General features: G+C 48.9%; 1 protein-coding gene across 4 annotated transcripts in view; it reads right to left on the bottom strand.

The window, feature by feature from the left end:
* RALGPS1 (Ral GEF with PH domain and SH3 binding motif 1) overlaps positions 1–24,446 on the bottom strand; it is a 269,662-nt gene that overhangs the window by 206,861 nt on the left and 38,355 nt on the right. For all 4 annotated transcript variants that reach the window (XM_080820441.1, XM_080820440.1, XM_080820442.1 and 1 more), the window contains 2 exons: positions 10,307–10,428; positions 7,058–7,165 (listed from right to left, as the gene is read on the bottom strand). In XM_080820441.1, the coding sequence (XP_080676567.1) occupies positions 7,058–7,165; positions 10,307–10,363 (165 nt within the window). In that variant the 5' untranslated portion in view covers positions 10,364–10,428. The remainder of the gene's footprint in view (positions 1–7,057; positions 7,166–10,306; positions 10,429–24,446) is intronic.

The following is a 24,446-nucleotide window of genomic DNA, read 5'->3' as shown; positions in this document are numbered from 1 at the left end:
CGGGGCTTTGTCCCAGGCAGTGCAAACACACTGGCATTTCTCCTGCCAGACCCATGGAGATTGCTAGCCCAATCCCCTCACATTTGGATTAATTCTGCCATCCTGGGGAACGGAAAGGACTTGTGAAAACAGGAGATTCACGCTGAAAGCTCAGAAGGCCTTGGAAATCTCTGCCATGGTTCAAGTTTACTCCCTATCCGGGAGAACTAGCAGGATGTTTGCAATGTCATTTAGGACAAGAACCAAAAGTCTGCTAATGTGAAAATGAGAAAACTTCCTCTCCATCCTGCCGTCACTTCTAGGGTTTGCTACTGAATTTCCAAATGATTTATTAAATTAGTGGCTTTACATTTCACATTTTTGGGGATGGTCCAAGTTTTGAGTATCCTAAGTCCCTGCTCAGCCCCTAAGTCAGAATACATATTCAGGTGTTTTATTAAAAATAAATGGGGCGCCTGGGTGGCTCAGTGGGTTAAAGCTTCTGCCTTCTGCTCAGGTCATGATCTCAGGGTCAGGGTCCTGGGATCGAGCCCTGCATCGGGCTCTCTGCTCGTCAGGGAGCCTGCTTCCTCCCTCTCTCTCTGCCTGCCTCTCTGCCTACTTGTGATCTCTCTCTGTCAAATAAAGAAATAAAATCTTTTAAAAAATAAAAATAAAATAAACAACAAGAGAGGTCTCCAAACTTAAAATAGACTGGCTGGTCCCAAACACACAATCTAAGGGTTTTCAGAAGACTCTCCCACTTCTATCCTTTCAATTCTGACCAAAAAAAATGCAGAGTCCAGAACAAGAATATGTCAATACATAGGTAAAATCACCGGATTATAAATTTCATGACATTTTACTACAAAGCCAAACACATGTGGAAAGGTTGCTGATGAGCAGTGCTTCCCAGGAAGTGTAGGCACTCCAAAGCAGGCAGTTTTACCAGAAAGGGAGGGTGTGGGTAGGAGTGGGAGCTTGAGGGAAATTAGGTCCCATCTCCCTTCACAGCAGCTCTCGGCCTCAGGAGATGACCATGACTGCAGGGGAGAGGCCCCGGCTTCCTGGAGAGAAAGGGCATTTCCGAGGGGTGTGGTGCAGCCCCCACAGAAATGGGGCCATCTTGTCTACCAGCATCACTTGTCACAATGAGTTGTACAGAAGTGTTAAATCTCTACGTCGTACACCTGACACTAACACTCCACTGTATGGTAACTAACTGGAATTTAAATAAAAACAAGTGAGTAAAGGAATGAATGAACAACGAAACCCGCCACAGCGAGGCACCTGTGCTTGGGCTGAGGAATGCATTCATGAGCACGTCTCTCAATGGCTTCTCTTTACACTGGGAAATAAAGCCTTACTACAGGACGCCCAGTGAAACTAGTCATGCTGGAGATGCCTTCCTTAATCCTAACTTCTTCCCCCACCTCCTCCTTTCTTGTCCGGGGCCCCCTAAAAATTCAGGCTTTTTAGGGAAATGGCTAATCTCCACATATTACAAAACACTTCTGCTGAGGTGAAGGCTTCAGAAGGGAGAGCCTACTAAAGCACTTCACAACGTGACCCTAAAGAAAGAGGTGGTTCTGTGTAGGTAAATGAAAGCTACGCAACCGAAAAGGAAACAAAAAAATGTCTCCTGCATATGTTGAGAGTAGTGTTTCTCTCACACTGGTGACTAAATCCCCTCTTCCCAGCCATAACCTTATATAAAGGCTCTCAACCCCCAAATAAACAAACAAAGGAAGCTGCTGGCAAATTAGTGGCATATTTTATAACAGAAAATATCTTTAAATTTGCATTTAGATCACTCCACCAATGCCTGACCAGGAGGGCTCACGGAACAAAAGGCAATCAGCTCCAGAGATATACATTCCTACTTCCACTCCTAGAGCCACAGGAACCATGTGTCTGGCAAATTTAGAATCGTAGTCAAGGAAATGCAAATTAAACGGGAAGATGCCATTTGTCGTCCATCGGTGCCATCAGGAGCGACAGGACTAGGGACTGCTCTGTTCTTTTTGGAAAGCAATCTGGCAGTAAACCGTTCAAAAAGTTTTTTTTGAAAAGCCAAACTTATAAAAAGTTGCAGGAATAGAATGATGGATTCTACAACCTTCCACCTAGCTTCACTAATTAACATCTTGCCTGACTGGCTTTATCGCCATGTATGTAATTATACATACACATTTTTTTCGGAACCACTAAAGAAGAAAATGCAGATATCATGACTCTTCACTCCTAAACATTTCAGCATATTATTTCCCAAGAACAAGAACATGCTCTTACATAATGATAAAATTATTACATTCAGGAAACTTACATTGCTACAATAGTATCATCTAATAGTACAGTCCACATTCAAAATTTGCTAAATATCCCAAAACTTTTTTATAACAATTTTTTCTTGATCCAAGACCAAGCATTGCATTTAGATATTATCTCCTAAAAAGTGAAATGAGCATACTATTGACACAATAATCCCTACATCTACAGAAAGCAGAGCACTGGAACACAAGGAGACTTTATATATAGATCTACATTTAGATGCAGATAGAAAATTAGATATTCACTGCACCATTATCTGAAACAGTAAAAATCTGGAAACAATATAAGAGACCATGAAAAGGGGCTTGTTGAAAAAAAATATATATGGAATATATATGAAAATATATCCAGATTCTGGAGTATTATGCAGCTATTAAAAATAGTGAATTAGGGGCGCCTGGGTGGCTCAGTGGGTTAAAGCCTCTACCTTCAGCTCAGGTCATGATCCCAGGGTCCTGGGATCGAGCCCCGCATCGGGCTCTCTGCTCAGCGGGGAGCCTGCTTCCTCCTCTCTCTCCGCCTGCCTCTCTGCCTGCTTGTGATCTCTGTCTGTCAAATAAATAAATAATCTTTAAAAAAAAAAAATAGTGAATTAAAGGGGCTCCCGAGGGGCTCAGTCAGTTAATTGTCTGACTCTCTCTCTTTTTTTTTTTTTAAGATTTTATTTATTTATCTGACGAGAGAGACCGTGTACAAGCAGGGGGAGCAGCAGGGAGAGGGAGAAGCAGGAGCCTAACATGGGGCTCGATCCTAGGACCCTGGGATCACGACCTGAATTGAAGGCAGATGCTTAACGGACTGAACCACCCAGGCGCCCCAGAGTGTCTGACTCTTGATTTCAGCTCAGGTCAGGATCTCAGGGTCGTGAGATCAAGCCCTGAGTTGGGTTCCATGCTCAGTGGCGAGTTTGTTTGGGATTTCCTCTCCCTCTCCCTCTGCCCCTTCCCTGCTTGTGCATGGGTAGCCCCACCATCAAATAAATAAATCTTTAAAAATAGAAAATTAAATCTACACATGTTGACCTAGAAAGCTGTCCATGATCTACTGATAAAGTTCCAGCATTGTTTTTTACTTTGCTTTCAGACTACTGGGAAGTAGAAGGATGGCGATCTAGCTGTAGATCTCTGGCATCAGCCACAGCAACATTTTCCTAGGTAAGTCTTGTGAGGCAAGGGAAAAACAAAAACAAAAATAAACTATTGGGACTACAACGAAATAAAAAGCTTCTACAGAGCAAAAAAAACAAAAAATAAAACAAAACAAAAAATCAAAACTAAAAGACAACCTACTGAATGAGAGAAGATATTTGCAAATGACATATCCCATAAAGGGTTATATCCAAAATACAGAAAAAACTGATATAACTCAACACCAAAACCCCAAATAATCCAATTTAAAAATGGGCAGAAGACATGAGCAGACATTTCTTCCCAAAAAAAAACCATCCAGATGGCCAACAGACACATGAAAAGATGCTCAACATCACTCATCCTCAGGGAAACACAAATCCAAACCACAAGGAGATATCAGCTCACACCTGTCAGAATGGCTAAAATCAAAAACACAAGGAACGACAAGTGTTGGTGAGGATATGGAGTAAAAGGAACTCTCTTGCTCTGTTGGTGGGAATGCAAACTCCATGCAGCCACTGTGGAAGACAATGGAGGGTCCTCAAAAAATTAAAAATAGAACTACCCTACAATCCAGTAATCACACCACTGGACACTTACCCAAAGAATACGAAAATAGTAATTGGAAAGAATATGTGCACCCCTATGTCTATAGCGGCATTATTTACAATAGACAAGTTAAAGAAAAAGCCCAAGTGTTCATTAACAGATGAATGGATAAAGAACACGTGGTACAAATATACAAGGAATACTATTCAGCCATAAAAAAATAAAATCTTGCCATTTGCAACAACATGGATGGATCTAGAGGGTATAATGCTAAGCAAAAGAAGTCAGTCAGAGGAAGACAAATACCATATGATTTTATTCACATGTGGAATTTAAGAAGCAAAACAAATGAAAAAAAGAGACAAAGCAAAAAACAGACTCTTGGGCACCTGGGTGGCTCAGTTGGTTGGGCGACTGCCTTCTGCTCAGGTCATGATCCTGGAGTCCCAGGATCAAGTCCCACATCAGGCTCCTTGCTCAGTGGGGAGCCTGCTTTCCCTCTGACACCCCCCCCCAATGCTCTCTCTCTCGCTCAATCTCTCTCTCTCAGATAAGTAAAATCTTTAAAAAAATAAAAAATAAAACAGACTCTTAACTATAGAGAACAAACTGATGGCTACCAGAGGAGAGGTAGGTGGGGGGATGGGAGGAACAGGTGAAAGGGATTAAAGAGCATACTTATCATGATGACCTTAGTAAGTAATATATAGAACTGCTGAATCACCATATTATACACTTGAAACTAATATAACACTATATGTTAACCATACTGGAATTTAAAAATTTTTAATAATAAATTAATTAATTAAATAAAACTGCACATGTGATTCAGATTGTATTCCTGTTGGATGGTACTGGTCTAGAGTGCCAGCCCTGGTTTTAAATCCCAGATAGACAGTGCCACTTACTCTCTGTATGAAGAAGTGATTTTCCTCTTTAAGCACTGACCTGCTCATCAGTGTATTGGGAATAATAAATACACCTAATTTATCAGGCTGATGTGAGAAGTAGATTACATAATGCATGTAAAGCACTTCAGCATAAGACCTAGACATGGGGGACGCCTGAGTGGCTCAGTCACTTAAGCGTCTGCCTTCAGCTCAGGTTGTGATCTCAGGGTCCTGGGACTGAGTCCCACATCGGGCTCCTGCTTAACAGGGAGCCTGCTTCTCCCTCTGCCGGCTGCTTCCCTGCTTGCACGTGCCCTCTCTCTCTCTCTGACGAATAAAGTCTTAAAAAAAAACAAACTAGACATGGCAGGTGTTCAAAAATGGGAGCTGGCCTTAATATTACCATCCACCAGCATCAGGTGAATAATCAGGAGATGAAGGTTTTAGACCTGGCTCTGCCCATACCTGGCTATATGTTCCAGGCAAAAAAATAAATAAATACAATAATAATAATAATAATCTCTTAGATTCTTCACTTCTTTATTAGAAAATCAGGAGCTAATAATCTGCTTCATCTGGTCATTCTGAAGACCGAGTTCTTTCAGTCTACATGTGTTCACTGAGTACCAACTATGAGCTAGGCACCGTTCCGAGCACTGGGAAAAAGCAATGAACAAGTCAGATAAAGCTCCTGTCCTTAAAGAGTTTCTATCCCAGAGAAGATATATCACAAAAAAATTATTATATAATGTAATGCTGGGTAGTAATAAGAAATATGAAGAAACTGGAGCAGGGTAAGGGAAAGGAGTGATGGAGAGATGCCACTTTAGGCCAAGGACAGAGACACGTGGAGAAGAGCCAGTAGGGGTGAAGGAAGAGAAGCGCAGGGCCCTGTGGCAGGGTGACGCTGGGTGAGTCTGGGTTAGAAAGAGGCAGCCAAGGTGTAGCTGGGGAGCACAGAGATGGGGGCAGGAGAGGAGACTCAGCCAGACCACAGGGGGCCCTGGAGGCCTTGGGAGGAACGCAGGGTCTCATTCTCACAGGAGGCAGCTGCTGGAGAGCTTTACATGGGTTTTTAGATGATCTCTCGGCTACGCTGAAGGAGGTGATGCCCGGCTCAGCACGGCACAAAATAAACGTGGGGGCCCACAACAGCAGAAGGCTGAGACGCAGCCCCGTTAGCTCCCCCAGCATCCTGGAGGGCACGAAACCTGTTACGGCAAAGGGGACAGGGAGGAAGCAGGCATGGCAGTAAACAGGTCAGTGGTGCTGCAGAGAATTACAGCCCCAGGCCAGTGCTTGCAGTCAGGCTCCAGGTCACCCCAGAGGCAATACTCCTCTACCCTCAAAGCACAAAAGGAAGAAACCAAGTCATTGCAAAATGAGAAGCCAACTCGGTGCCTCCACCGCAAGGAACAGTCCTCAATCAGACCAGCAGAAACACAATGGCTAAAGAAAAACCAATTTTTAAAAATATGTATTATTACAAAATACTATTTTTTATCATAGAAAAGTCATTGTGAAAATGCAGAAAGCAAGGCGCCTGGGTGGCTCAGTGGGTTAAAGCCTCTGCCTTCGGCTCAGGTCATGATCTCAGGGTCCTGGAATCAAGTCCCGCGTTGGGCTCTCTGCTCAGCAGGAACCCTCTTTCCTCTTCTCTCTCTCTGCCTGCCTCTCTGCCTACTTGTGATCTTTCTCTGTGTGTCAAATAAATAAAATCTTTTTTAAAAATGCAGAAAGCAAACAAAAAGAAACAAACAGAAGTAAAATTAAATTCCAACTAACTAGAATTCTATAACAACCAGAAGTTACAGTAAATAGTGTTTGGCTGTTTATATCCAGATAGCTATGAATACATAAACATCAAATCTAGACCTCTTCTTCTGCAAATATAAATATGTGCGTATTGCACGTGCTTTTTAAAAACGGCACTGTTCTCTGTTAATGGTGCTGTAACTTGCCCCTTTCACTGACTATTCGTATATACCGCACATGACTTCCAAGGTGGTTAATTCGAGATTGATGGCACCCTTTTTAATGCTGCCTAGTATTTCATAAAGAATATTATATCCCATAGACCCTACGGTTGGGCATATGGGTCGTTTCCAGTCGGTTTTTACTACCCCCTGTTGCACCCGGTTTTGGTGCCCAGACACTCACATCAGTTCTGTTACTTACAGCAAACTCCTCGGGACTCACTTTCAAGACATCGAAGACAACGGCATCGTAGCTCTTGCTGGCATAGTCGCAGCTCTGGCCCTCCAGAGAGTCTGAGCTGCTGCTGCCCTGCAGAGGACAGGAGAGAGGGTGCCGCCTGAGCAGTCGGGCTCACTGCAGACTCGCTACCTCCCACGCCCAGACCGAGGACGCACACACGGAGGAAAAGCTCCTACTGCCCACTGCTGTACCGCAGTCCAGGCACCGTGTTGGGCACTTCATATACACACTCCTGTTTAATTCTTGAAAGAACGGAGTACACGCTATTTTTACTCCCGCTTTACAGATAAGCAAGCAGAGGCAATGCCACATCCCCAAGGTATCACAGCCAAGAAACCGGAGAGCCAGGAGGTGAACCTAGTTTCGCCTACCCTCGATCACGGCCCCCAGCGGCTTCCAGCCCGCTGTGTAGCTGGTGGGGTAAAAAGACAGAGCCCACTCTTCCTTTAGAGAGAACAGGACTTCACAACTCAGGAGGCCTGAGGCAATCATCGGTCTTGTTCTGTCTCTCAAACGTTACCTAGTTTCACCTTTGTTTTTTGTTGTTGTTGTTGTTATTGTTTTCTGGAAGTCACTGCAGAAAATTCTTATACAAAATGTTAAACTGGCTCTCAAGGCTTATTTCATATACGGGCCATTTGGAATTCAAAACCAGATTGCTGATGAGGTGAGAGGTAACCAACTGGCTTTGGAGACGGGCGTGAAAGTTATATTTAGTAGAGTCCCTTATTAAGGTGAACCCCGTGAGCCCTGCACGGACCGAAGGGGTCTCCCATAAAAGAGCACATTAAAACTCCCCAAATGTGGCCAGTTTTATGAAGCCCAACCCTGTGGGGATCCCAGAATGTTGAATATACCTTCTCCTCGATTTTATTTAATTTCATCAAACTCTACTTCGGGGAACCATTCAAACTTACCACCCAAAACTTGTGCCCTGTTCATAAACGGTTTTATTCGTCTCAACCCGTGAAGAGGGATTTTGTGGTTTCCATTAACCTCAATATCTTGGACTGGGATTTAGAGAACATGCTTTTATTAATTCTTCTTTATTTCACTCTTTCCAAAAAGGCTATATCTGGAAAAACTTTGCAATCTTACTGGAAACTAGAGTGTTTTTAGGCCAGTGAGGGAAACCAACAGTCAACAACCAAGAATGTGAGGTTAAAAGGAGGAGCGGAAACACAGACCTGTAGATTTCAGTAGGCCTGTGTCACTGAAAGGTTTTGCGAAGGAGGCTGCTATACCCAAAAGTCGAAGGTGATCTGGAGAAGTAGCACACCATGGTGGTTGAGAGCTCTGAAGTCATGCCTGGTGGGAACGCCAGCTCCACGCCAGCTCCACGCCAGCGGCTGCCCGACCTCGCACGAGCTATTCACCTGAGCGTCTTAGAGCTCTCTGGAAAACGGCACCATAGGCAGCCCCCCTCCCCCGCTCCCCAGGGCTGTGGTACAAGTTATATACAATGAAGCTAACAAAGCAGAGGGGAGAATCCCCCTCCCCAGGAGACGCTGATTCAAGGGGCCTGAGGGGGCTCGGCCGTGGCTATTTCAGAAGTTCCCTGAACGATGGGACATTCTCCCCTGAGGAGAATCTGTGCTAAACTTCTGAGAAGTAACAAAGATGAATCTTGAATGCGTCTGAAATTGGCAGTCTATTCTGCCCCTCGGTCTTGTGCACAGGCTCCAAGCAGGCGATCACCTGTAAGGCCCTGCATTGCCACACCCACCTTCTAGAAAGGTAACCAAGTCAGGTGACAGGGTGGTTTTCCTCCGTGTAGTGTCATCAGGGTTAGGAGCACTGTCTTGAGTGTCACAGGGGCCTGACTGTGAATCTCCACCTACTGCTGGCCAGCTGTGTGATTTAAGCCAGTTTATTCACCTCTTCCTGCCTTAGTTTCCCCACGTTGCCTTCAGTTTCTGAAGCAACAGTACAGACCTGATCGGGCTACTGTAAGGACTGGTGGGATGACACCTGTGAACACGCAGGACACAGGCCTGGCAGACAGGACATGCTGAGTTATGGGGGTGGATGTGCGTGTGGTGTCATTCAGTCACCAAAATTTACTGAGTGCTTCAATTATACATGTGTTCTTTCATTCAACAACGCTGAGAGTACTTACCATGTTCCAGATACACACACACATGCACCCACACACAATATACACGTGTCTACGTGTATGTGCACGCACATATACACAGAGAGATCAGAAAAGACAGACCTTTTACTCTAGATGAAGTGTAAATTGTGAATGAAAACAGAAGTCTGATTTCCTCCAGTTACCAAACAGTCCATTCCCGGGATTTCAGGTTTTATAACTTTCCTGTAACACCCCATTGCATCTGACCCAGACACACACGCTCATACAAGAGGCCTTATTTAATCCAGTGTTGCCCCAAATACACTAGTGGTGGCGGTGACGATGAGGCAGTAACTTCACTTAAATCTGTACTGGCACCATTGGGGAATTTTAAAAGGACTCACAAGTCTGTTTTCAGAAGCAGAGATCAAAATAAGGAATTTTTTAAAGGTTTGTAAGATATGAATAGGTTCCTATGAATTTCTAGCTGGTCACACAGGATCATTTCAAAAGCCCAGCTCCGCTGTGAGGGACTGCGCATTCCCTCGCCAGTGGTCATGGGGGCCAGGTGTACACATTCAGCCAGGTGGCACCCCTGGGCCTGATGACAGCCACTCCTCTTGCGTGTCTCTGTTCCATCACTACACTTTGAAAACAAACCCCTACACCCCCCAAAGCCCAGGGCAGGGGCCCTAGCCCAGGCCACTCTCAGACCACCAGTCCTTATAGCCATCTCCTCCTGAGCAAGGTAAACAAAACACGGGGCCAGTTGGAATCACTTCTGTCTGACTTCATTCTGGAATGTGTGACTTTTTTATAATCAGCAGCAGCTTTTCTTGGGAAAGGTCTGATCCCATCTTGCCACCAAAATGGAATGTGGCACTTGCCACAACTGGACTAGGCAGGTGTTTGTTTTTCTTTGAAGAGAACGACTGCAGAAAACGTACTGATCCTCAGGGCTGACTGCCTCCCAAATCTCACGCCTGGTGTGGCCAAGGGCCTCCGGAGTGCTAAGAATGGTAGTATTCATGGAGCCTTGCTTCCTTGCTGTCCACAACTTAGCTGGGGCCTGGGTCCACTGAAAGGAGTCCCCCTACTCCCACCCATGGTCCCGATTCTCACAGCCCCTGTACCTGTGGAGTGGCGGAGGTGACCAACACGCTAGCCATCAGACCATTCCTCTTGTACATAGTCTCTGGGCCGCAGGGAGCTTCAGGGCAGCCTCTGTCGGTGACATAACCTGTCTGGAGAAGTCCTGCAAGGCAAGGGTGCTCATGAAAACCAGTTTCAAACTCAACTTAATCCCACTGGGGGCAGGGAGGGGGGCAGGGAACATTGTGCTAGACTTGAACAGAAGACCACAAAGAAGACCTTTACCTTTTCTTAAAGATTTTATTTATTTATTTATTTATTTGGCAAAGACAGAGAGTGCGAGCAGGGGGCAGCAGGCAGCAGGAGAAACAGGCCCCCCACTGGACAGGAAGCCCAACGCAGGGCTTAGTCCCAGGACCCTGGGATCATCCTGAGCCAAAGGCAGAGGCTTAACCAACTGAGCCCCCCAGGTACCCCACAGCCTTTGTTTTATTTATTTATTTTAAAGATTTTGTTTATTTATTTGACAGAGAAAGAGCGCACACAAGCAGGGGGAGGCAGAGGGAGAAGCAGGCTCCTCGCTAAGGGGAGCCCGATGCGGGACTCAATCCTAGGACTCCAGGATCATGACCTGAGCCGAAGGCAGACTCTTAATGATCTGAGCCACCAGGTGCCCTGACCTTTGTTTTAAATGAATGCAGGTAAAGAAGACAAATGGATTTTACCGCATCTCCCCATGCACTCGACCACTTCATCAGTAGCAAGGTGATACTTGTGCAGTGCTCACCACGTGCCACGCACCTGGCGTACATTAACTCAACTGACCCTCACAACAGCCTCGGGCGGGTCCTTTTCTACCCATTATTACATATGAGGAACCTGAGCCGCAGAGAGCTTTAGTGCCTTTGCTCATGCTGTCTCCTGATCCCATCATCATCCAAGGCCCTGCTCAAATGTCGTTTCTTCTGAGTATCGTGCCTGGACCACTCGAACCAGATCCAGATGCTCTCATGCCAGTGTGTATACACCCCTAGCAGAGCATTCATCATAGCACTGAACATTCCAGAACTGCCACCTGCTTTTCAGCAGGAAAATGACCAAGAGAGCAGGGAGAATGTAACAGGGGAAGGAAAGACAGTAGAAGGCCCAGCTGGAAGCCAACTGCAATTACCCAGGCCGGAGCTGAAGGTCCTCTGTGCTAAGTGACGTTGTCACAGTGAAGTCAGAGAGAAGGAGACAGACTGGGGGACAGCGGGAGCAGGAACTGATGGGGAAGAGGGACAGAGGCGAACAAGCTGAGGATGAATGGTGTCTGGCCTGAGGTGCCAGAAGGATGGTGTGTCCGTCCTCAAGGAAAGGGACAGAGGCGGCACAGCAGATTTGTAGAAGATGATGAAGCGCTTCATCTGGGATATATGCCGAATCCACGGTGCCAGAGAAGATCCACCCTGGAGGGAAGGTCTCGCCTGAAGCCCACTGGGGAAGATGGTCTGGAGGTAGACAGAGAAGATCTCCACCCTGCCTGTGACGCTGCCGGAGCCTCAGCCAAAGGGCCCGTGGCAAGCAGCGTCGAACACCCGAGAAGGACAGCGTCAAACACCCAAGAAGGAACGCCAGAGCGCCACGGGCTCCGGCAGTGCACGGCTCCAAAGCCATGACGGCCATCCCCTCACAACCACTCTGCTGGCTTCCGTCAGCCCCGATCTCCTCGGCGGCAGCCTGTGAGCCGTCCACCTTCCCTCCTTTCTTCCCCCAGACACTGAGAGGAACCAGTCTGAGCTATAAATGACATTTGGGGGCCAAGTGGGGACCGCTGGATAGGGACATTTCAGAGGATACTGAATTACCATTCATTTTCTGGGGCATGAGAGCAACAGTGGGGAGATTAAGTAGGAGCGAGTCTATCTGGGGACGCGTGGGACAGAATGTGGAGCTGAAGTGAGCTTGCGACTTCATTTCAAATCAATCCACAAAACACGCTGAAGTTGAGATAAGGCAACCACGTCAAAATGCCAACAACTGACATCCACTGACAGAAGTTCACTGCCCTGGTCTCTCAGCCTTTCTGAATGTTCGATCCTTTTCATACTGAGAAAGCAAAGGGGGGAAAAAAGCAGAGGTCGGCTAAGTTTTTCCTCCGAGTCCAAACTCCCCGCTCGTGAGGGAAAGGGGACAGGCTGGAAACACGCATTTGTTAATCATTCGTGTCATCAGAGAAGCCGTGCCCGCTGTTACCCGGGACCCCGCGCCCGTGGCTGGGGCAGGTCCGGAAGGCAGCGGCACGAAAATAGGAAGAGACCTTTAGCGAAAGAAGGTCTCGGTAGGGCGAAGGGAAACGCCCCGGGTAAAGGCAAATCCAAACCACGGTGAGCTGCCACGTCACACCCGCCAGGACGGCGGTCACGGGAAAGGCAGCACCGGGCGTGGGCAAGGACGCGGCGAAGCGGAGCCCGCGTACACTGCTGCTGGGGAGGGGCGCAAGGTCCGGCTCCTCTGGAAAGCAGTTTGGTACTTTCTTAAAGTTAAACATACACTTACCAAATGACCAGCAATTCTACTCCTAGGTAGCTATCTTGAAAGAAATGAAAGCCTATGTCCACACAAAGACACGCGCATGAATTATTCATGAGCCAAAAAGCTGGAAACATCTGAACGCTCCTCCACGGCTGAGCAGGTGGGCAACGTGACAGATCCATACGGGGGGAAAGGACCCAGCAATAAAGAAATGAAATACTGATAGAAACCATAACACGAATAAACCTCAAAAACATTATGCTAAGTGAAAGAGGTCAGACCCAAAACACTGTACTGTAGGGTGCCATTTTTATGAAATGTCCAAAAAAGGCAAATTCATAGAGACAGGAGCATATCAGTCGTTGGCTGGGGGTGGAGGCAGCCGACCGGTCTGCAAACAGGCACAAGGGATTTTTCTGAGGTGACGGAAAAGTTCTAAAACTGGGTCATCGTGACAGTCCCACAGCTCTGTAAATTCACCAGAAGTTACAGAATTACACACTTGGAATGGGTGAATTTTACGGTATATACACGACACTACAGTGAAAGCAGCAGCCAGCAGCTCCGTTTCACAGCGGCAACCTGAACTCCCACGTCTAACTGCCCCCCTTCCACATCCCTTTGAAATAATCCGAGAAACATTAAAATAGCAAAAACAAACTACATTAGCACATGACAAGAGAGAAAGGTTATTAATAAGCAAAAATCTTTGAGGAATTTCCAGTGCAGAAGAGACAGGACTGCGAAGAGGGGAACCAGCCCCTGGAGCAAAGGGAGGGCCTCCCAGGAGTCTGGTGGATGAGAACCTGCAACAGACACCCCAGGAGAAACTCGGAGACTTCAAAGTGGGGAATCCAGAAACTGAGGCTGAAAGTAAGGCCAGCTCGAGAGCCCAAGGGGCAGCATGAGATTGGCTCAAGCTGCAGGCCTGTTTCAGACCAGACGACCCAGCTCATGCAGACTGGGAGTCAGGGCCAACCCAGCCAGGCTCTCGATGCCAGCAGCTACCAGCTTGTTGGATGGACTGTGTTCAGATGAGCTCAAGCCTGACTGAATGACTCGACCCAAGCCTGACAGAGTCACCATGGCAGGAGGGCAGAGGGGACAGCCAGCCTGATGTTCCCTGTGGATCCAACCTTCTCCCATTCCAGGCTGAGGTGGGCTTCATTCCTTTCAGGGTATGCCTGGCGCTCTGTGGGTCTTCACCAAGGGGAGCCCAACATGGAGCCCAGTCTGCTCAGCCTGGCCCCAACCAGAGGCCTTGGCTCTCCCCAGTTGCCTGACACCATAAATTCTCAAGTCACATAGCCCTTCAACACAGGTGCCACATTTTATCCTCACACTCTCTTCCACGACTGGTCACTGGCTCACTTCCTACATCCAGGCCGAAGGACGTGCCACTCTGCCCATTTCTCCAGCATCGTGCACTGAGGTGCCCCTGTGCACACACCACCAGCGGCACGCCCAGGGAACAGCAGCACAAAGCTGGGCTAGGTGCCACGTTTCTAGCTCATTTCATCTTCACAACAACTCCGTGCTGGGGAGACTCTTCTACTCCTGGAACTGAGGCTCTGAGAGGCGATGTAACTGACTGCTGGTTGAGTGGTGGGACTAGGGAGTTCAAACCCTCGTCCGTCGAAACCAGCGCCTGGGCCTACGCCTCATCCAAGAGCCCAGGAGACCCCAGCGAGAAAATGCATGTAAAACACTCTACCCAGGCCAGTGGCAGACCAAGCACTCAATCGAAGTTATTAGTTACTCTGAGTGTGAATCTAATCCTACAATTCCATTCATCTATACCTATTATTTTTTCCTAAAATAATGAACAAAAAATTAACTTCAAGAAAGCACAGCATCATGCTGGGAAACCACCGGCCTCCATTGCAGGAAAGGGGTTTCCAGCTATGAGCCCGAGGTGTCCAGGGAGCACAGGCTGAGTCCAGGTGTCTAAGTGCAGGGCTCTTCTTCCAAGAGGCCTGCTCTGCCCACTCCACACCCCTCTGGCCCACCTGGAGACAAAGCACATCAGCCACAGTGTGTTACCCCTTCCGCTTCCTATAGGCAGCCCAGGGCACTTGTTTGAGATCCGATTCCTACATGTCTCGCCATGGACCCAAATATTCTAACTTATGGGCAGTGACTCTCAGGTGAGTGATATTTCACATAGTAAGAAATGACAGGATCAAGCAGAACAGAGCATCCTTTTCAGGGCCCAGAAAAACCTCCAGCCGTCCACCTTCAGTCCCTGAGGCCCAGCCGGGCCCGAACTCCTCATTAGGGACCAGACGCCCGTCAAGGGAGTCCAGCTGGCCCAGGCCTGAGAACTGCTTCGGCAACCACAGGAGGGCCCCTAGTGACGGCGACCATGCCTCCCAGACCAGAATGACTAGAGCAGAGTGGCTGCCTGATTGTCCTGGGAACTCAGGACCCTGAGACGCCAGTCTCCCCCGGCCAGCCAACCTGAGGCACTGTGCCCTCGCTTCTAGGGGGTGGCCAGATCCTGCGTGGAGCAGGAAAAGTCGGCCAGAGTGTGAAGAGAGCAGATGCAAGAAGAAGCTTGAAGGCAGAATCTATCAGAAAGAAAAGGAGAGAAGTGGACCCGGCTCCCACCCCGGGCTCTGGGGTAGATGCCTCTCTCAGCAGCAGGTATCTGGGAGTGGCTTCCAAAAGATCTGGACCAGGGCTACTTCCTAAACACCAAGTTCATGCCAAGCCACCAGAAACCTGACTCTGAAAACACAGGGGGCTCACGTGAACAGGGAAAGATAAGCATCGATCATTCACTCATCAAGCTCCTACTTTATGCAGGAATCGTTCTAGCTGGGAGTTCCTAATCGTTTTTGTGCCCTGGATCCTTTTGGGAGCCTAGTGAAGCCTCTGGGTCCCTCCTCACAGAAATATTAATGCATAAAATGCATAATGCATTTTGTTAAATGCATGTGTTAATGCATAAAATAAAATTACACAGGAAACCAATTATATATTTTTTTAAAGATTTTATTTATTTATTTGATAGACAGCTATCACAAGTAGGCAGAGGGGGAAGCAGGCTCCCCGCTGAGCAGAGAGCCCGATGCGGGGCTCGAACCCAAGATGCTGGGATCATGACCTGAGCTAGAGGCAGAGGCTTTAACCCACTGAACCACCCAGGTGCCCCGAAACCAATTATATTAAAATAGTTATTAAATTATTTTGAAATAGTTAATAATATAATAATGTATATTTCTTCATTTAAAGGGAAATACATATTTCTTTATTATTGCATTAAATAACAAGATCTGTTGGTGGGTTTAATAACTACCATAATTTGAAAGTAGATATTCTAAGAGGCCAAAGATCGTTGTATGATATGAAAATACCATGAGTTTTATTGGCAACAAAGTCCCAAGTACGATTATTATTACTGGGATTCACTGTCTTTATTAGTAACTGAGAGAAATGCTAAATTTCATTTAGAGGTTGGTGAAAATAAAGATGTCATATTTTTCTCATCAAAATTCAGTGATGCCTGGTCCAGAAGCCCTGTTCCAGGCACTGGAGACATGACGTGAGTAGGCGCTGCTCCTGCAGAACTTACACTCCAGTGCAGAAGTCAGGAAATACACACATGGAAACAAAGATAACTTCAGATACTGAGAAATATCTCAAAAAACTAAAATAGGGGGGCGGCTGGGCGGCTCAGTGGGTTAAGCCTCTGCCTTTGGCTCAGGTCATGATCTTGGGGTCCTGGGATTGGGTCCCGTGTCAGGCTTTCTGCTCGGCAGGGAGCCTGCTTCCTCCTCTTTCTCTCTCTCTGCCTGCCTCTCTGCCTACTTGTGATCTCTCTCTCTCTGTCAAATAAATAAATAAAATCTAAAAAAAAAAAAAAAAAAAAAACTAAAACCAAAATAGGGTGGAGGATAGTGTTTCTCAGGTCACCAAGGAAGGACACTCCGAGGACTTTTGAACTGAACTGCGAACTGGAAGCTTAGGAAAGAGTCAGCCCATAAAAACCACCGTGTGTGCTCTGCAGTGGGCACCGCAAGGGCAAAGACCCTGAGATGCGTGCGAGCTCAGCAGGCCTGTGATGGAGGCAGATGGACCTGAGTGGGCAGAAGGCAGTGGACAGACAGGCTGGGGCCAGAGCATGAAGGGCCTTGCGTGCCATGGTTGGTGTGTGGGTTTCGTCTGGAGTGCAGTGGGAACCCTCTGGTGTATTGGAGGGTTTTGAGCAGGGGAGAGACAGGATCTGATCTTACAGTTTTTGAGATCACTTTGGCTGCTGGGCAGAGAACTGGATGAAGAGAGACAAAGTCGGAGCCTCGGAGGCAGCAGGGACAAGAGAGGACGCTGGCATGGACTGCTGGCTACAGGGATGGGGGACGGATCTGGGAGGGGTTCTAGAAAGAAACAGACAAGACCTGGTGATGGACCACAAGTGAAGCGAAGAGGGAAAGAAGGGAACCAAGGATGACTCCTAGCCTTGGGGCTGTCACGAATGGATGACAGCCCCATGTTGCTCAGCTGTCCATTCCTTCACGCATCACCCAGCCACCCACTGAGGCCACTGGGGGACCGGTTCTGGGCATCTAGAGTCAGAAACAACACAACCCTGCCCTCCAGGGTCCTGCAGAGCAGTAGGGAGAACACCAGCAAGTAGAGACTCAAGGGACACGTGCTCTAACAGATCATGGGTTCACTCTGGGGGTCAAAGAAGACATCACTGAGAAGAACCCTTGAGCTGGCTCTCAAAGGGCCAGTGGGAGCGTCTCAAGGGAAGGACAGAGGAGGGTACGCTGAGCTAGCGTGGAAGCCCAGGGCGGAAAGGACTCCTGACATGCCTTGCGTCAGGAGCACAAGGAAGCAGACTCCCCTCCTTACCAGACCACAGCCCGCGTCCAACCTAACACACAGCGGCCAATAAGCTAGGCAAGGATCCCCAGAGAGTTTAACAGACGGCCCTGACGCTGCGACCACAGCCACAGCGTTCTGTCTCCTGGTCACTCCCCCATCTGTTGGGCAGACTTGGTGAAACCTCCCAAGCCCTGTTCTGCGCAGAGAATTCAGACCAGTCCTTGGCCTCAAGGAGCTCACACCATTATCTGCTCACCCGTCATCAGGACAATTTATTAAACACTCCGTTCCAGGCTCTGGCTGGGGATTTCCATGCATGAAAAAACATTTTTTTTTTAACAGATGAAGAAATGGAGGTGCAAAGAGATTAATGACACCATAACTTGGGGACACACTGACCGCAGCACGGCCCCTGCTAGACAGGGCAGTCTGGCAGGTAGGCAAGAGCCCCAGCTCTGAGCTTGCCATTTGATTCTGAATCACACCAAAATCCCGTCTTTCCATTCTTCTCCAGCTCTCTCACCTCTCTCTCATACACACACACACATACACACACACACACACACGCTGCTAATGCCTCCTTGGAAACCGAAACACTGCCGAAGAGCAAGCAATTCTCATGATGTAACTTCACAAGAACGTGGCAATTGTATCAGGACCACAGAACAATCCCTCATCTTGTTTCTGTATGACAGACTCTGCTCTCGTGTGTGGGCTCCCAGAGAGGGGAGGAAAATCCCATATGCCATGTTGGTTTCCTTCCAAACTTGCAGAATTCTCCTTCGACACTGCAGGTTCAGGAAACCAAGAAAATAACATGAGACAGTCTGGTGCAGACCACTGTTGAGAAGGCAGAATAACCACTTTTTCCTACGCGTATGGAGGTTGTTTCAAAGAAAATACACACATTCAGGAATGTTCAATTACAAGAGAGTGATCTCTTCCAAATGTTTCAGACGAGCATGGAAACGGATCCTGAGCCCCGCTGCAGAGCCCGTTTCCCAGCGTGGAGTGGGCTGCTCTCCGAGGACGTGGTGGGAGCTGGCTCCACCTTTGTGCATCTTGAACAGAAGCTGTGACAAGACGAATAAGAAGGAAACAAAGAGGGTTGTGGGCAGAACAACCCCTTCATCGCTCTAGGAGCAGTAAGTGTGTGTATGTTTGTGCACGCATGTGCACATGGGCAAACACACACACACAGAGCATGCAGAAATCCAACTGTAACCATCACTCTGGTGCTGGACCACTGGCCAGCAGCTCTAGAAAGTCCCCCTTGTGGGCGCTGGCAGGGCTGTTATCTCTGCCTCCTCCTGACCCTCTCCAAACTGGCCAAACCTCTTTTCCTGGCAAGCAGCAGCGTCTGGCGGCTTTCAAAGAGAGGCCTGGCCACGTAAGCACATGTCAGACTTGAATGCCATCACTCACTGCCGCGCTCCCCGCCGCCCCCCTCCCTGCACCCCGTCCCTTCCAAACCACCCACCAGATGTTCAACCTCCAACATCCCACCTTCTCACTGAGGGAAGGAGAGTGGGCTGGGGAGGCGCCACCATGGCTGTGCCTCTGTGGAGGAGAGAAAGCAGCAGGGTGTGAGAAGGAAGGCTGGCTCTAGGGGTAGAGGGCTGCAGATCTCACCAAAGAGGGACAAAACCTGTGAAACTGAGCGAACCCAGAGAGAAGCATGAGGACCGCATCTTCTTGGAGAAGGGAAGAACCTACATTTATGGAGCTAAGGTAGGTGCCCGCAAACAGGCAGCCATCCACCAATCCAGGAGATGGGCGCAGACCGAGTGCCCCACGTCCCCCCACAGTCCACACAGGGTGCGCTGAAGCCAGGGGAGCGGAAGTGGACGAGGTCCATCCTCGTTCTCAGAAACCTTAGTCCAGCCCAGGGGCACCTAACCTTTTCAAGGAGAAGGACTTCCTGAATTTCTCACATAAAGTAATACAGATACATGCTGAAATTGTATATGCTTAATAAAAAGGCATCAAATAAAAAAAGAAAGTCTCCTCTCCCCACCACCCTTGGTTCCCGTCCCCAAGGTCACACAGCTCACATGGTGTAGGGCAGCGTTTTTGCACACGTCCATGCATATGGAGATAGAAGTAAACGCACAGATACATACGTAAACGTATTTCGGAGACTATCCTTTTCAACACACACACACAAAAATTAGTTCTATTTTTGGCATCTGTTGACTAAGAAAAAAACCCTTGGCAACAAAAAGCTGTTACAGATCACCAACACACTTAAATTAATCTATGGTCTAATCATCACAGCAGTATCGACATCCACGCGGAACATGGCAAGGTGTAGTCACGGCGCGCATCCCGCAGGCTGCCAGAGCCTGCAGCGCACGTGCATCTGGGGAGGCGTTCGATGCCCTCCACCCCCGCCGGCCCACAGCCGCAGGTGAAGGCCTGGTGGAAGCTGAGAACAAGACAGCTGCAGAGCAGCGTCCAGGGCAGGAGAACAGATCGATCAGGAGCTGAGTTCTCACCTGCCACTTACGCTGTGCCCTGGGCGAGCTGCTTCACCTGCCCAAGCTCCACCTTCCTCGCCTGGTAAACAGGGAGACTCGTGATGCCCGCCTCGCAGACGGTCAAAGGGGTCCCTAGGACTCTGTAGGCTAGGAGCAGCTGGGAAGTGACGGCCGTGCCTGTGCCGGTGCCCCTCACCGCCAGGCTCACCCGCTGGGGCAGGGCAGGCACGGGCAGGGCTCCCATAGCATAAGACCACAAGACATCGCACCGAAGTTGAGGCACCAAGAGAAATGTGAGTGAAGAACACGCGTCTCATAAAACCAGGGAAGGTTCTCGAAAGAAAACCAGTGCTTTGGCTGCCTGGATAGTTTTTAAGGCCTCTATGAAAAGGCCACTAGAGCTTCGCCATCCCTCACGCGTACACATACAATTCTCTTGAAACCAAAGGCTCCTCCTCCATTCTGAAACAAGGCTGCAAAACACAGGTGGAGGGGAGAGGTCCCCACAGGCAGCCACTAGCTGGCAGGCAAGGCCTGGTTTCTCCATAGTTGGGGAGGCCAACTTGGGAGAAACAAGAGACCAAGGGATCCCTATGGGTGAGGCTTTACAGGAAGCGCCAGGAAATCAGGGTGAAGAGGAGAGCGAGAATGAGGGGGGTCTACCTGGAGCACGCCAGACCCCCTCAACAGCGCTGGGAACACCCCGGAAAGCTGGAGAGTGACATTTCCCTTTCTGCATATTCGGGATGATGGTATCCTGGTCAGGGACCGGTACCTGCTCCCTCTCCCCAACTCTGCACAGCCCCCGTCAGCCACCTACTTCCTCTTAATTAAGGTCCCAGGAGCACATGCTCTGGGGAAGGCAGGCAGTGTCGCCTGGAACTGGACAGACGGGGTCCACCTGGGCAGCCATCGGCGGAAACAACCCTCCCTGTGGAACACGCCTGGGCTCACCACCGTCCCCAAGTCCAGCCCACCCAGCCTTGCTCGAGGGCAGTGTCGTCCTCATACTCTCCCTGCTGCACCCCTGCCTCCTCACAGTTGTTTCTTAACACAAACAGAGGGATCCTTCCAAAACATCAACCAAAAACTCACAGAACATAACTAAGAAGGGTGAACTCTCCTGTATGTAGAGCGTACCCAGCCAGAGAGAAACAGTCCGCATCCCAGCCCTTTCTCTGGAAGGAAGCTAGAGAAACGCCCTCAACGGTAAGAGAAGACGCTCCATGTCCCAAGCAGCGGCTCCTGCAGAAGCAGGCAGTGGGAAGAGGAGAAGGAAGTCAGCCAGTGGCATCAGCTAGTGCAGCACCATTCAGGACGGAGCTGAGGACAGCCTGGGGCTCTGACGCACAGAAAGCCGGCCTTGCAAAGGGACAAGCGCCTGAGTCTCCCAGAGTCTCCTGGGGCGGAAGAGGGAAGGCGGGAAATGGAGACTGGTGTTTTCTGGGAACTTGAGGTGCCTCCTGAGCATGTTCTCAGGCTTAAAATAAACAGTGGAGAGCAAACTGTTAAAAATGCAAGAGAAAGAGGGGACGCCTGGGGTGCCTGGGTGGCTCAGTTGTTAAGCATCTGCCTTCGCCTCAGGTCATGATCTCAGGGTCCTGGGATCGAGCCCTGCATTGGGCTCCCTGCTTGGCAGGAAGCCTGCTTCTCCCTCTCCCACTCCCCCTACTTGTGTTCCCTCTCTCGCTGTGTATCTCTCTGCCAAATAAGTAAAATCTAAGAGAGAGAGAGAGAGAGAAGGAAGGAAGGAAGGGAGGGAGGAAATTAAGAAAATTAAAAAACAAAAAGTGGGGATGCCTGACAGAGCACATCTCAGAAAAGATGGTAAAGTGGGACTGTGGTAGCTGCTTCCCCTGCCCCCGCAGGATGGGGGAGGATGGTGGTCGCTACTCAGACCTTCGCTAAAGGAGGGAGGCCCTGGGGAGACAGGAGACCCTGGCTGGCACAGGGGGCACCCACGCCAGGATGCAGGGGCTCCGTGAAGTCTTCAGGATGAGACACTTTTGCCCTACGGGGATGTGAAGCAAAAGCACGAGAACCAAACCATTAATTTCCTCCACTGAGGACCTGATGTGACCCTCAGGACAAGGTGCTGTCCCAGGCTAGAGAACACTAATGAGGCCCCACAACTAGATGCAAGGAGGGATCGTGGACAGAGACAGGAACAGGAAAACAACACTGGGAGGGAAACCAGAGGCATGTGAGAAAAGCCGACGGCCCAGTTCACAGCATCACACCTGTATCAACTTCCCTAAGTGAATCTGAAATGCGGATTGAGCCTGTAAGCTCCTCACACATAAGCTGCATGAAGGGCACGTGTAAATGCTGTGTACGACCGTGCAACTCTTCTGTAAGTCTAAACTTACCTCAAAATAAAAAGTTAAGTTTAAAAAGCAATTCTATACCCTCACATCCCACCCCCCTCGCACCCCTCCCACACAAACACACACGCACACAATCTCCACAAACAGGCCTGACACCGGGCTCCCCGTCTCCGGCACCATGGGTTGGTTACCTGAGAGGTGCAGCTCCGGGGACTGAGGGTCAGACATCTGATGCCCGTTACCTGTGGGCCACATACGTTACTCTGGTAGACAGAGGATGGGGCTGGAAGACAGTTTACCATGAAGAGCAGGGGGTCCCTCCCTAGTCCCTGCCAAGGGCAGAGGAATTACTGGTCTGACTGGTGCCAGTCCTGGTCACTGACAGCCATATCTGTCTGGTGCATCACTAAATGCCCCAAAGTCCCACCCCTGTTCGAGGACCCCCTTCTTCCCGCTGCTGCCATGAGACCAGTGGGACTTGCACACGCACCCCGACATGTGCCCGCCTGGCCTGTTCCGGTGTGCTGCTGGCCAGAGGAACGTAACAACCCCAGGCGTAGGTCAAGCTCAGGGGGCGTGGGAAGCGCCACTGGGCAGGGAGCTCCTCACTTGCGTCCGGCAGCTTCGAGCACAGAACCCCGCTGGACCCCGGCTGGCTCACAAGGAGGGCAGTTCAACTCGCCGCTGTTCTTCCCCGTCAGCAGGTTGAACTTTGGAAATACCAAGGTGAAGAACAGGTTGGCAGAACAGGATCCCCACACTCTTGGGCCTTCCTTACAAATACCGAGTCCTGACTCATCGCACACAGCCTGGCACTTCCCACCTAAATGGGAAGGAAGTTGCCTGCGAGCAAGGCGGGGTGGGCGAGGTCTGGCGGGAGGACAGGGAAAGCCACCTGGGCAGCGGCACGACACAGCCCAGTAGGAAGAAAGAGTGCGCCCCATGAGGTGGGAGCAGGCAGGTGAGGAACGTCATCCTTGGGTCGAGGCTGTCTTCATTCCATACTGCACGGAGAATTCTGCAGGGGCTGGAGCGCAGGTGGGGACCAAAGCGCACAGAGGAAGTGACATTTTCCCACCAAACGATATAAGCAGATCTAAGTTCCAAGACCGTGAACCGGATCCACACAGCTGACTTCCCCCTCCAAATCTTGTTGGGATGAAAAATCAAGAAGAATAAGAAATCTGTTGCAGTGTTGAAATACAGGGAAGGATGACATCACCAAACCAGAAATTCAGAATTCCTAGAAGATTTGAGGCAAATGGAACTGGACTGCGGAGAAGCTATGAGAGTTAGACATCTGGCCACAAAACCAACAGTCTCTTCTGTCCAAACAACACCCGGCTAGAAAACTCAGCAGACTGAGAGCCTACTAACCAAACGTTACCTAGAGATAAACTTAAAAAGAAATGTACAGAAATCATTTGAAGCAAATTTTGATATTTTCCTAACAAAAAAAGACAAATCAAAGGAGAGACGTTTTGCTCTTCTGAATAAAGAGACAATATTGTAAAGACATCAATTCTCCCCAAATGATCTATAAATAAAATGCAAGGTCACTCTAAATCCGAAGGGGATTCATTCTGGAATACAACAAATTGATTTAAAATTTCATCTGGAAAAATAATTTTTAGAAGCTAAGGAGTTTTGAAAAAAAGCAGTTGGATGAGAAGTGACCTGTCCTGCCAGGAAGGCACGGAGAGATGAACGGATTAGCAGGACAGAACACAGTGCAGATCATAGGGTTAAGTACACGTGAGACTTAACCTCTAGTCAAGATAGCATTGCAAATGCTGGGGAAGGATGGGTCACATAACAAATGTTGATGAAACAATTTACTATTCACTTGTGGGTGGAGGGATTTGTCTAAAATCTTACCAGTATCTTAAGAAAAACAAATGAGCACAGAGAAAAAGAAAGAGAGAGAGAGGGGAACCAAAAAACAGACTCTTAACTAGAGAGAATGCACTGACGGTTACCAGAGGGGAGGTGGCTGGGGGTGAACTAGGTGCTGGTGATGAGGAACG

The sequence above is a fragment of the Martes martes genome (genome assembly GCF_963455335.1).
Source record: "Martes martes genome assembly, chromosome: 12".
In the NCBI taxonomy this organism is placed as follows: domain Eukaryota; kingdom Metazoa; phylum Chordata; class Mammalia; order Carnivora; family Mustelidae; genus Martes; species Martes martes.
Note: the sequence above shows the minus strand (reverse complement) of the source record. Positions and strands in the feature narration are given on the sequence as shown.